At 51.4% G+C, this 12,027-nt stretch overlaps 7 protein-coding genes across 7 annotated transcripts; 2 read left to right on the top strand and 5 right to left on the bottom strand.

The window, feature by feature from the left end:
- Positions 1–73: 73 nt before the first annotated feature.
- PICMEDRAFT_18623 (hypothetical protein) lies at positions 74–787 on the top strand (the record flags this gene model as incomplete). The annotated part of the gene is made up of 1 exon (XM_019162080.1): positions 74–787. A coding segment is annotated over one exon (714 nt), but the record flags the coding sequence as incomplete, so codon positions are not given.
- A 993-nt stretch (positions 788–1,780) lies between these two features.
- On the bottom strand, positions 1,781–4,018 carry PICMEDRAFT_128514 (hypothetical protein). The gene has a single exon (XM_019159975.1). It carries the CDS (start codon positions 3,881–3,883, stop codon positions 2,243–2,245), a length of 1,641 nt encoding a protein of 546 aa, XP_019017464.1. The 5' UTR covers positions 3,884–4,018; the 3' UTR covers positions 1,781–2,242.
- Positions 4,019–4,021: 3 nt separating this feature from the next.
- PICMEDRAFT_16251 (hypothetical protein) lies at positions 4,022–5,083 on the bottom strand. Its single transcript, XM_019161138.1, has one exon. The coding sequence runs from the start codon at positions 4,933–4,935 to the stop codon at positions 4,153–4,155; it is 783 nt and encodes a 260-aa protein (XP_019017463.1). The 5' UTR covers positions 4,936–5,083; the 3' UTR covers positions 4,022–4,152.
- Positions 5,084–5,162: 79 nt separating this feature from the next.
- PICMEDRAFT_16247 (hypothetical protein) lies at positions 5,163–7,054 on the bottom strand. The gene has a single exon (XM_019161137.1). It carries the CDS (start codon positions 6,943–6,945, stop codon positions 5,263–5,265), a length of 1,683 nt encoding a protein of 560 aa, XP_019017462.1. The 5' UTR covers positions 6,946–7,054; the 3' UTR covers positions 5,163–5,262.
- Positions 7,055–7,413: 359 nt separating this feature from the next.
- PICMEDRAFT_72426 (hypothetical protein) lies at positions 7,414–8,295 on the bottom strand (the record flags this gene model as incomplete). The annotated part of the gene is made up of 1 exon (XM_019164193.1): positions 7,414–8,295. One exon carries the CDS (start codon positions 8,293–8,295, stop codon positions 7,414–7,416), a length of 882 nt encoding a protein of 293 aa, XP_019017461.1.
- A 325-nt stretch (positions 8,296–8,620) lies between these two features.
- PICMEDRAFT_16245 (hypothetical protein) lies at positions 8,621–10,071 on the top strand. Its single transcript, XM_019161136.1, has one exon. It carries the CDS (start codon positions 8,696–8,698, stop codon positions 9,728–9,730), a length of 1,035 nt encoding a protein of 344 aa, XP_019017460.1. The 5' UTR covers positions 8,621–8,695; the 3' UTR covers positions 9,731–10,071.
- Positions 9,822–12,002, bottom strand: PICMEDRAFT_16244 (hypothetical protein). The gene has a single exon (XM_019161135.1). The coding sequence runs from the start codon at positions 11,693–11,695 to the stop codon at positions 9,980–9,982; it is 1,716 nt and encodes a 571-aa protein (XP_019017459.1). The 5' UTR covers positions 11,696–12,002; the 3' UTR covers positions 9,822–9,979.
- Positions 12,003–12,027: the final 25 nt, after the last annotated feature.

Genomic DNA, 12,027 nt, shown 5'->3' with positions numbered 1-12,027 from the left:
AGCACAAACATATACATTGACCACCGATTTACAATAGACAATGTCCTTTGAAAACAACAGCGATTCCTTCTTATCTGAAGATGAAGATGATTTTTGTCCACTTTGCGTCGAGGAGATGGACATCACGGATAAGAACTTCAAGCCATGCCCTTGTGGATATCAGATATGTCAGTTCTGCTACAACAATATAAGAACGAACCCGGAGTTGAACGGGAAGTGTCCAGCCTGTCGTAGACCATATGAAGACAAGAACATAGAATACCGAAACATCACGGCTGAGGAGTGGAAGTTGCAGAAGGCCAAGATTGAGAAGAGAAAGAAGGAGAAAAAGATAATAGAAAAGGAGAAGAAAGATGCAGAGCAAGCCAAGAGACACCATTTGGCGGGCATGAGGGTAATCCAAAAAAATTTGGTTTATGTTGTTGGATTGAACCCGCCTTGCTCGTACGACGATTTGATCCCGGTGTTGAAATCGGAAAAGTATTTTGGTCAGTATGGTAAGATCAATAAGATTGTCATCAATAAGAGGGCACCGAATCCAAACAACCCCCACCATCTAAGTTCAAGCCCGGGCTACGGGGTCTACGTTACCTTTGCCAGAAAGGAAGACGCAACTAAATGTATTGCTGCTGTCGATGGCTCCATCAGTGATGGGAAGCTGTTGAGGGCAGCACACGGCACAACCAAGTATTGCTCGTCCTACTTGAGAGGACAACACTGTCCAAATCCAAATTGCATGTTCTTACATGAACCTGGTGAGGAAGCCGACTCCTACTCGAGACAGGACTTATCATCCAGAGCGGTCAACAACAAGCTGCAATCGGACAAGTACTCGACTCATGGTTTGGGTAACACCCTTGATGATTTGCAAGATTCTGCCCACAACTCGCCTCAAATAGCACCCGCCCAGCTCCAGTCTGCATCAGGCTCGATCTCAAGCTCAAACTCGACCTCCAACTTGTTTGCTTCGTCTGCTTCCAATCATTTCAGCGAGCAAGAAGGCCCAGCATTACCGGCTACAGTCTCTTGGGCAAAGACCAAGACTCAGAATACTTTCAACCAACCTTCTAGTGACTCTGTTTTATCTTCATTCCCAACGTTGAGCGATGTTATCCAGCAAAACAAGCAAACCAATTCTCAGTTTGACTTGCAGCAACAGGTTTCCCAGCAACAGCAACAACAACAACAACAATTACAGCAATTATTACAAAAATCACAATTGCTCCAGAAGCAACAACAACAACAACAGGATCAACAATATATCCAGGATCAACTCACACAAGGTACGTCAAACAAGAAGAAGGACAAGAGGGATAAGGATCAACAACACCCTGTTGTTCTTGACAGCGCAGCCTTTTCTTTCAAATCTGTATGTGACACATTTAAAGATATCAATAATTCTGAAATTGAGTACTCCATTGATCCTAAGTTCAAATCTTCAGAATTCACAGTAGTTTCTTCAGGCATCAAATTCTTTCATACCCCTGACTCTTTCGACTCTTTATCTTCATCTAAAAATCAGTCATTCGGTTATTTCAACGATAAGGAAGACAAAGCACACATTGCGCATCTGACAGAGTCGTTACTCTTTTCTCCTTACACCAGGAACTATAACTATAAAGCATATGTTCAGGCACTGCAAGCATCACAGGCACAGGCTGCACAGGCTGCACAGGCTGCACAAGCCGCACAAGCTGCTAGACTTGCACAAACAGTTGCATCAAGCTCTCCAGAGCAGGCCAAGCTGAATGTTGCCATGACTCCTTCGCAAATGAATGCACAACTGCAAAACCAGTATACACAAGCACAGCTCAAACAAGCATTACTTTCACAAAACCAGAATAGCAATGTCAGCTCGACTCAAGCGTTCCTTCAGCAGAGACTTCTTCAGCAACAGCAACAATTGAAATTGCAGCAACAGAACTCATTGAACGGTTCCTCGAGTGCAGGCACAAGTTCGGCTGGCACTCCAATCCAGCCACCTCCAGGTTTGTTCAGTAGCTCAGTCGGTGGAAACGATACCAAATCGAACAGCCAGGAACTTTTGAGCCAGTTGATGGGTAAGAAGGTCACTGCTTGATTTTGGCAGAGGCATTTTTTTCCATATAATTGTAATTTATAGTCATTTAACTCATTGTACAATAAAAATGTAACCACTTTCTACTTGTCTTGAATAAGAAAGAAAGTTACCTAGGTAAATATACATGGTATTATACATTTGGCTGGTATAGGGTTCGCTCAATCAATCTTCTAAAAGTATTCGTTGATTGGCAAGTAGATTTTCATCTTCGTCGTCTTCGTTGTCGTTGTTGTTGCCGTTGTCTTGGTCCTCGTCACCATTGCTATTGTCCTCTTCGTCGCCTACACGTTGATTAGGGACGACGTCAAAATTGCCCCTGTCATTGCTATCGTCTTCGTAGTCGTACATACTATAGCTGACATTAGGGTTGAACCTCACCGATCCGGAGACATTGTTGTTATCGTTGTGGTGGTCGCTCGCTGAGGCTGGTTTTTTCACTTTGTCTGTAACTGGGCTAAAGAACGTGCTATTACCGGCTGATCGTAAAACTCTCTGTTGTTGATCGCCCACACCAGAGGGTTTCATGGGAGATGATGTCTGGATATTCAACATATCATTAGTATCATTTTCAATGTGGCTGTTATTGCCGTTGTAGTAATTTTGGTGGATGGTGGTTGAGCGAAATTTTGAAAACAAGATATTTGGCACTATTATGCAAAACAACATCAAGCACCCTATTCCGAGTAAGGACTTGATGGAGATGTTGTGGAAAAAAGCGTTCATGCAGTCTGCCATCACTTCGAAGTAAGCCATGGACGTGATGACGGATTGTGGATCCTTGCCCATGCAGGTATCCCACTCATTACACTTGTACTCTAGAGCGGGCACACGCATTTCCGGAGCACAGTTATTTCGAAAATACTCCCGTTTGCAAGAGTTGATTTTGTGAATTGCATCGTTCACGTAAGATGAGATCTTGTGGTCGACGTCTCGCTTGATTGCAAAGAAGGCCACCAGACTGAAGCCAAGAAACACAAGTACCATGAGTGTGTTCAGCAGGATTTGAATAAGTAGTGTCAGATTAGAGACGCATTGTGGGTCGGAAATCAGCGAATGGATGTAGTCGTACCTTGACATGGAGCCGCGTTGTTGAGTCATTGCGGTGGATAGGGTGTGTCCCTGCATAAATTTGGAGTGTGAGTGTGAAACAAAACTGGACTCGTTGTTGCTTCTCCTCTCTCTGGGAAACGACAACCTGCTGGAGTTGTTGGTGAGGTCAAACGAGATGTCGCTCACGTTGGCGCCTCTGACCCTTTTGCGGGGCCGTCTGAAGGAGCGGGATCCGAGGGAGGAGTTGTTGCCCGAGGCGAAGGAGGCGCTTTTGTCAAAGAGGTTGAAGGCGCCCTTTACCGGGTTGATGGAACCGTCAATGTTGGTGGAGCCCTTCAAGCCGGGCTGGAGGGAGACGAACTCTGGACTGAGGTTGAAGATGTTGCGGGGCTTCTGCGGGAAGCTGAACTGGGAAGGTCTGTTTGCTTGCAGTTGAGGCTGCGGCTGCATCTGTGCCTCTGACAGGCCGCCTTTCAGTGGTGTCGACGCGTTGTAGTCGAACTTGCGCTCCAGCTTCTTTGGCGATGGAGTGCTGTTGGCGAGGCTTCGGTCGATGTCGACAGTCTCCGGAAAGAACGTGTCGCCACGGTTCGCCTTGCTGATAACCGTGTCAAGGTACTCCTTGTCGTGGTAGCGGAGCGAGTGGAGGTCTTCGATGGGAGTCAGCTGTCGAACGTTGTCCGGGAAATGCGACGAAGCCTCCGAGATGGCTGTCATGTTCTCCATGCTGCTATTTGCTTCTGCGGCGGCCATAGCGGACGAGGGAGAGCTGTTTTCAGGACTGCTCCTCGGAAACCAAGCAGGGTGAAACGACGTGGGATGACTGCCGCCGTGCAATGGAGTGTGTTGGAGCAGCTGGACCCCAATCGCAACCGGCAGCTTTGCTGCTGTGCGCCGACAAAATGCGATCCGTTTGTATTGATCAGCGGGGTCAGCCAAGCCGTCCAGCTCCTTCCCTTGTCTGTCGCGCCTTGGTGTCAGATTCACTGCAAATGTTGATACATGGCTACATGGCTACAAGACTAGAAGAGCACGGTGACTCTGTGCCAGAGCAGAAGCCATTGGTCTCCAACGATGCCAGCCAATGCGGAGCAGTGGCTGCTAATGTAGCTGCCCAGCGCTTTAAAAAGGCCGGCGACGCTGCGACGCACAGCACGGCCGGAGAGGGCAAGTCTGTAGGCAACGGTCTCCCGCTCGGCCCGTACGACCTTCTCGAAATGGATTCGGGCTATCCGGAGCACGTCGGACGAGCAAGCGGAGTCGACGAGGAGGATGTTCCGTGCGAAGAGACATAGTGCTCTGTAGCGGGCGCTGCTGCCGGCGGCAGAGTCGGCGGTGGCGGAGAGGGGCGCCAAGTCTGCCGACAGATGCAGCACGTCGTCGATAAACCGGTCTGGATCCGCAATGAACGCCTCCTCGACCTCTCGCTGGTGGAACGTGTACTGGCCGACCTGAATAAAGCTCTCCTTGGCTGCCGTCTGTGCGGCGGCAGCAGCTGTCGCAGGGGGTGCTGGTTCCGCCGGCGCAGTCTGGCCTGCCGGAGCGTCCTTCCTCGAGACGAGCAGGATCGTGCCTAGCAAGAGCACGCTCGGGACGCCGTACTTGACAAGGTCTGTGCTGGAGATGCTGGCGCCCGGCTGCTGCTCGGGCCACCCGGCACCGGGCTGCGTGGCGTACGTTCTGGCTGCCCAAGACAGCCGTAAAGACCATGGCGAAGAGATGCCACAGCGGAGACGGAGTGCCCTAGTGCACAGCCCTGTTCCTGTCTTCCCCGTACAAAGGATGTTTTTGGTTGTGAAGTTCATTGTGGAGGTGGTTGTGGTGGAGATGGTAGAGAAGAGAAGAGAAGAGCAGTGGCTGCTGTAGGACAAATGGAGGAAACACCCCTGCGGGGGACTTTCGAAAGGGGAGACGAGAGAGATGAAGGAGAGAGAGACGGGCTCGGGCCAGGGCCCGTGCCTGACAGTCCGGCGGGGACTTGTGTTTCGAAGGCCTGCGAAGCCGTTTGGGGATGGTGCCACTTCCAACGGGGGTGGGTTTGTGTTACTGTACGTGGTATAAAAGAATCCGGGGGTATATACTTAGCAAAGATGGGGGAGTGTAGACGGTGGGGCTGGAGATGAGAGCCGGCCTTAGTAGTGCAGGGCGACCTTCATAGTGTATGTGGCGGTGAAGGGGAGGCAGATGACGAGGAAGGTGTAATGGAAGATGTAGATCAAGGCGAGGATGTCCATCTGGATGTGGTTCTTCCCGTCGGAGGGGGTGTAGAAGGCGGTGATGTAGAGCAAGGAGGTTGCGGGAGGCAAGCAGAAGTCGATGTTGGAAAGGAAGTAGAGGATATCATTGTTGTAGAAGAGGCCGTCGGCGTAGATCTTGGAGTTGAAGGCACAGCCGATAATGGGGAAGATGAAGAGCCGGAGGAAGGTGACGGCGATGGGGATCCGCCAGAGACGTTTCGGGAAGTCGTTGATGCGCAAGCGGCCGATGGTGCCGCCAAGCAGCAACAAGCCGAAGGGGACCTGTGCGGCTCCAATGTAGCTGGCAAAGTCCATGATGAAGGAGAGCGGGGGTTGCTTGTCCGGGGCGGCCGGGAGCGTCGTCTGCTTCGACTCGACAAAGAGCGCCTGGACCCAGGGGATCATCGAGACGGCGACGGATATCACAAGGGTTACGGAGGCTGGCTGTCGGAGCGAGTCCTTCCACACGGCCAGCATCGAAAAGCAGAACTTCTTCCACTCGACAGAGCGCACGGAGTGGGCCATTCTCTGCAAAGCGTTCCCGGTCTTGGCCGGGTCGTCCTCATCCGCATCTCCTTCGATACCCTCTTCCTGCCGCTCTAGACTTTGCTCCTCCACCAACTGGTCGTACTTCGAGTACACGCGGATGATGTCCTGGATTCCCTCCGGCGCCTGGCCAGCGTGCGAGTTCTGAAGGATGTTCCCCGGTAGCGAGACCCTGCTCGAGAGCTTCGAGAGCTCGTGCGTCCTGGCCGGCTTGGCCGGTGCATGTGGCGACGACTCCAGGGGCACTGCAAACCGGTCTGTCGTCTCGTCGGACGCGATGGATTCGCCGAGGTCCTCGTGGTCCTCGTCTCCGGACGCGTCCTCAACGGGGGGTCTGTATCGTGCCACACTGGCACTGCTGCTGTCGTGTGCGGCAGTAGCGGCGGCCGAGCTTGCTGCTGTGGCTTCTCTGGACTTGTCACTCTCGGCCACCTCCTCGGACGAGGACCTGTTGTCGCTCCCGGAGCTGCCCTGTTCAAGGTCGCCGCCGTGCTTCTCCCGCTCCTGCTCCATGCGCAGGTCGACCTGGAAGTCGTGCTCGATGAGCTTGTACGAGCCGAGCGTGAACTGCAAGAGGAGCTGCAAGCCCATGTAGATCATCACGAAGGACACGCCGAGGTCCACGTCGGGGAAGATGTCCGCGGTCTCCATCGTCTGCAAGTACGCGATGGGGAGGTCGGAGATGTTCGGGAGCAGTCCGCAGAGAATCAACCCGCCCCACCAGTTGCGGGGGCACCCGACCGCCACGCCGACCGCAAACACCACCACGGCCTGCGAGAACATCATGAAGTACCCGATCACCACGATCGTGGCGATCTCGTGGATCAGCGTGTTGTTGATGTTGGTCACGATCTTCTGGAATGTCAAGCACGGAATGAGCACCTGGATGGCGATCGTGCTGATGTTCTTGGAGGTGTCCACCGTGAGGATGTTTTTTCGGGCAAGATAGAACCCGACCCCGATGATCAGATAGATCTTGAAGATCGGCTTGACCGCAATGTAAATGAGCTCTCCGAGCGGAGTGCCTGTCATTGCTGGTGCTGGCGCTGATGCTGGCTGGTGTTGCTGCTGCCTTACTGCTGAGCAATTGCTGACCCTGTGCCAATCTACACCTTCCGACTTGCAACCTCTGAGCCGCCTCTCCACCACTCCGGAACGCTCCTGCCTCTTATACCTCTGCCCTCCACTGCAGCTTAGAGTCATCGTCTCCGCCAGCCGGAAAAACACAGTGCAAACGGCCACGGCGGCCGAAAAGGGCAAAGTGGGGCAGACGGGGCAACGAGGGAAAAAAAGGGCAAAAAATTCCCAAAACGGCTTATCGCGGTGGGGGACCGGCCCGCCACGGTGGGGGGAGCCTAGAAGGGCGGAGGGCTCAGAAGTTGAAGAAGCTTGGAAGAAGGGAAGATCGCAGAGCAAGACAAGATCAAGCAGCAGATTGCAGTTATAGAATGTAATAGCACTGGGCTACACAGTAAAGGATACACGGTACACTATACACGGCTACTCGTCGCTGTAGATGTGGCCCTTGAGAGTGAGCAATCTGCCACCCTCCATACGCAGGTTCCGGCCGTCCATGTAGGCTCCGCCCTTGGAGCAAAGGAACACGACACATGCAACCATCTCCTCGGCAGTGCCCGCTCTGCGGGCAGGAACAAGATGCACGTACTTCATGTTCGAGGAGGCGTCGTCGGGCGACATAGGGGTCATGCGGCTGGCATAGAGCCCGGGAGAGATGGCGTTCACGCGGATGTACTTGTCGGCAAACTCGGCAGCCATGATGCGGACCATGTGGTCAATGGACACCTTTGAGAGCTGATACGTTGGCACAAACTGGTTGTTGTGCACGGAGCACGGGGACGAGAAGCAGAGAACACAGCCTCTGCCGTCGCCCTTGGCGGCGGCCTCGCCGAGCTTCTGCACAAGCCCGGCCGTGAGGAAGTACATGCCAAACACGTTCACATCAAACGTGTCCCGGAAGTCCTTCCAGCCAATGGAGTTTGTGGCCTCCGCAAGCTTCTCGAGCGGCTCCCCCGGCGTGAACGTCGTCTGGTTCTGTCTCCGAATCCCGGCGCAGTTCACAAGAATGTCCACGTTTTCGTAGTGGCTGTTGATGTCGGCGACAAGCGCAGCGTTCGACTTTTCGTTACCGATGTCGTAGCACAGCGTCGTGATCTTTGCTGTCGAGCCCGTTTCCTTCTTCGCCTCTTCGCACAGACGCACCGTCTCGTCGAGACGGTCCTGGAAGAGGTCCACAACAGCGACGTCAACGTTGTTGGCGGCAAAGCCCTGGCAGATCATCTGCCCGATCCCCGACCCGCCACCGGTGACGATGGCCTGTCTCCCGGCAATCTCGTAGATGTTTTCGATGGTGAACGCTGACATTATGTTGGTTGTGCTGTAAATGCTGTCTGTGCTTCTTTTCACCTGGCCATCATCTTATTCAGTATTACGTCGATGTCGCCGGCTGCTATGACCATTACCTGGTGGCCTCCTCGTCCTTCTTATACACCCTGATCGTCTCGACGCCGGAACACCCAGATAACAGGCGGTGCTCTTATCTGCGACGTCCTCGGCGGATCTTTCGCGCAGAGCGGCCGGGGTTGTTGCCAGACGGCGACCGTTGGGAGACGGCGGGACACGCAGATATAAAACAGCCTAATCGATGAAGGTCTTCGACAACAGAAGACGGGTTTGTTCTAAAAGAGGTTCAAGCACAAGCACACAGGTACAAGCAAAAGCATAGGTTGATTTCAACTTGCAACACACGTCACAGCAGAATACAATGAAGTTTGTCAACCTCGGCGAATCCGGAGTTAAAATCTCCCAGATCATAGTCGGATGCATGAGTTTTGGAGCCAGGGCAGAGTACGGCAACTGGGTCCTTGAGGATGAGGACAAGGTTATGGAGATCCTCAAGCGCTGTTACGATCTTGGCTTGCGCACCTATGATACCGCAGACATGTACTCGAACGGTGTCTCAGAGCAGCTTGTCGGGAAATTCCTTAAGAAATACAACATCCCCCGCTACACGGTGGTCATTCTCTCTAAATGCTTCTATCCAGTCGACGCTGACACTCCAGGCTTCACCGTTGATGGTCTTGCTAACAAGGACCCAAACAACATGAAATTCATCAATTCTAGCGGGTTGTCCCGGAAACACATTTTTGACGCAGTGACAGCCTCCACTGAGCGGTTAGGCACCTACATCGATGTTCTCCAAATCCACAGATACGACCCAAGCACCCCAAAAGAGGAAACCATGAGGGCATTAAACGATGTGATCAACCAAGGCTTGGTGAGATACATCGGTGCTTCCTCCATGAGAGCGACCCAGTTTGCCCAGTTGCAGTTTGTCGCTGAATCAAAAGGCTGGCACAAGTTCATCTCCATGCAGAACTTCTATAACCTACTTTACAGAGAAGAAGAAAGGGAAATGATCCCATTCTGCAAGGAGACCGGAGTTGGGCTAGTTCACTGGTCGCCAATCGCGAGGGGTGTCTTGTCGAGGCCTCTAGACGAGATGAAGGAATCAGAACGGATGAAGTCCGATATGGCAATGGTACATATCCTCAAAGACTTGTCTGCCGCCGACGAGGAGGTCATCAACAGAGTCGAAGCAGTGGCAAAGGAGATCAACTGCAAGATGTCACAGGTTGCAACCGCTTGGGTCATTAGTAAGGGCGGGTGTCCTATCCTCGGTCTCTCCAGCGTTGCTAGAGTCGAAGAAGCAGTTGGGGCCTTGGACATCACTCTTTCTGAAGAACAAATTAAGTTTTTGGAACAACCTTACAAACCAAAGGAGGTCCGTGGCTTCTAAGTATTTCTGTATTAAGTTTTCTAATTGTATACTTAGGTAAAAAAAAACGGAGAAAGAAAACAGTTTCGAAAAAACCTAATGTCTCAAGCTGGCTAGAGTTCGTTGAAGTCATAGAAGTCGAGCGCAAATTTTGTTAGAAACCATTTTCGGTCAAGATGTAAAAGCCAAAACAATTTAAACTATATAAGAGCCTAAATAGTTGTTAATGAAAATAGTAAAAATAGTAAAAAATAACGAGCACTGCGTCCTTCAAGCTAGGTACTTTTCGACAAGCGCATCGATACGGTCCTTCTTATCACTTCCTCCTTTAGCAGCCTTCTGTCTTGCTTCAAGCTCCTCAATCTCATCCCACTTCTTACCGTAGGAGAAGTTCATGTCCTCTGGCTTTTTAAGCACAGTCTTCCATCTAAGCTTATAATATAACCAGCAAAGGCCGAATAGAGGAACACATAAGTAGGTCAAGAAGAAGTTCTTAGCTCTATCCTTGGCATCCATACCTTTATCGTGTAGAGGGAAAAGACCAATGTAGAACTGAGCAACAAACAAACAGAAGATGATGAAAGTTGCAGAGTAAGTAGTCCATGGGAAGAATCTGTCGTAAAGCTTGAACTTCTTGAAGTCAATACCTTGTGCCTTCAAACCAGCACGGAATCTGTAATGAGCGAAGTAAATTGCAAGCCATGTGAAGTAACCGTTCAAGGCGCACAAGGAGTTGAACCAGTCGTAAACAACTTGACCAGTACTGGAACAGTTCAAGAATGCCAAACCAAGACCAACAATGAAGACACAGACAAGGGCAGGCCATGGACGACCTTGCTTATCCTTCTTACCGAAGAAAGGATGGATCAAGTTCAAGTCAGAACAGGCAACCAAGGAACGGGAACCAATATAGACCGAGGAGTTACCACAGGAAATGACGGAAAGCAAAATAAGAGCATTCAAGATGTGTGGCAAAACCTTGACACCACCGTTAAGCATGGTAATGATGTAAGGAGAGGTCAAGGAGCCGCTGGCGTTGTTTAAAAGAGGGTCGTCGTATGGGACATTCATGGTAATCAACCAGGAGTTACCAATGAAGAAGACACCGAGTCTCCAGAAAATAGGGTTGACACATCTTGGAATGAACTTACGAGGTTGTTTGACCTCACCAGCAACGATGGCAATATGTTCACCACCACCAAAGGAGAAACCTGCTTGTGCAAGAGCCATACAGATACCCTTAATACCGTTTCTGTCCCAACCTGGGTGTGTCCAGTACTTGTAACCGATTGGACCACCCTTTGGTAATCCACCGCAGGTAGCAACCAACATGAAAAGCGTGACACCAGCCATGGAGACGATCTTGATGAACGACTGCACGTACTCGATGTAACCGTAGGCCTTGACGGGCCAGACGTTGAAGATAGCGTAGATCACACCAAAGACAACAATCCATTCTGCCGTGGAGACGACGTGCTCCTTGTCCCAGAATCTGATGATATTAATACCTGCAGTCAACTCGGCGGCCAAAACAATCATCCAGTTGAAAGCGAAGTTGATACCCTGTGCAAAACTGATGGCTTCATCCAAATAGAGCAAATCTTGGTTGATGAATCCACCGTGGATAGGCTGGTAAGCGGTCATCTCACCAGTCTGGATAAACATAACATAGACAATATAAGCTTCAATCGTGTAAGCGAAAACAATACCAAAGGGACCTCCGTTTCTCAACGCAGAACCCATACCGACCCAGAAACCAGTTCCGATACCGGCACCAAAGGTGATCATAAGCACCTGACGGCCTGTGATCTGTCTCTTGTAACCAACGTCGACGCCTGCTGCGGCGTCGGCCATAGCGTCGGTCAACTTCTCCTTGTCGCCGATGGACACATTGTCTGGGAAGTCGCCACTGACGCTATCCTCGATCGTGTAGATCTCTTCTGTAGCAAGGTTTTTGGAAGCGGTTCCTTCAGGAAACGATGCCATCTTGCTCTTTGTGTGTGTGTGAGTGTGCTTGCTTATGGAAAGAAACAGAGTCGAAAAGACGATAAGCACAGCACAGATCCTTGCCGTTATCAACTGGAGGAAACAACAAGCGCTTTATACTTCTCTGTACTTGTGCTCTGCTGCAGCAGAGGGCGCCAGCAGCAGATCCACTTACTCTCTGGCCCGGTTGCACACGCCCGCTAGCTCTGGTCCCTATCCGACACATCATCTCCTCTCCGTCTCCGTATCTGTCATGCTGAATAGCTATCGGCGGACGGCTTTTCCGACAGAACCCTCGGGGACGTCGCGTACGGCGGCGTCCCCCGAAAAAC

Source organism: Pichia membranifaciens, assembly GCF_001661235.1.
Source record: "Pichia membranifaciens NRRL Y-2026 unplaced genomic scaffold PICMEscaffold_3, whole genome shotgun sequence".
NCBI classification, from domain to species: Eukaryota; Fungi; Ascomycota; class Pichiomycetes; order Pichiales; family Pichiaceae; genus Pichia; species Pichia membranifaciens.
This window is presented reverse-complemented; position numbering and strand designations above follow the sequence as displayed.

Excerpts from the sequence above, each read along its gene's own strand:
- PICMEDRAFT_128514 (XM_019159975.1), bottom strand. The coding sequence starts at position 3,883 with ATGGCCGCCGCAGAAGCAAATAGCAGCATGGAGAACATGACAGCCATC.
- PICMEDRAFT_16251 (XM_019161138.1), bottom strand. The coding sequence starts at position 4,935 with ATGAACTTCACAACCAAAAACATCCTTTGTACGGGGAAGACAGGAACA.
- PICMEDRAFT_16247 (XM_019161137.1), bottom strand. The coding sequence starts at position 6,945 with ATGACAGGCACTCCGCTCGGAGAGCTCATTTACATTGCGGTCAAGCCG.
- PICMEDRAFT_16245 (XM_019161136.1), top strand. The coding sequence starts at position 8,696 with ATGAAGTTTGTCAACCTCGGCGAATCCGGAGTTAAAATCTCCCAGATC.
- PICMEDRAFT_16244 (XM_019161135.1), bottom strand. The coding sequence starts at position 11,695 with ATGGCATCGTTTCCTGAAGGAACCGCTTCCAAAAACCTTGCTACAGAA.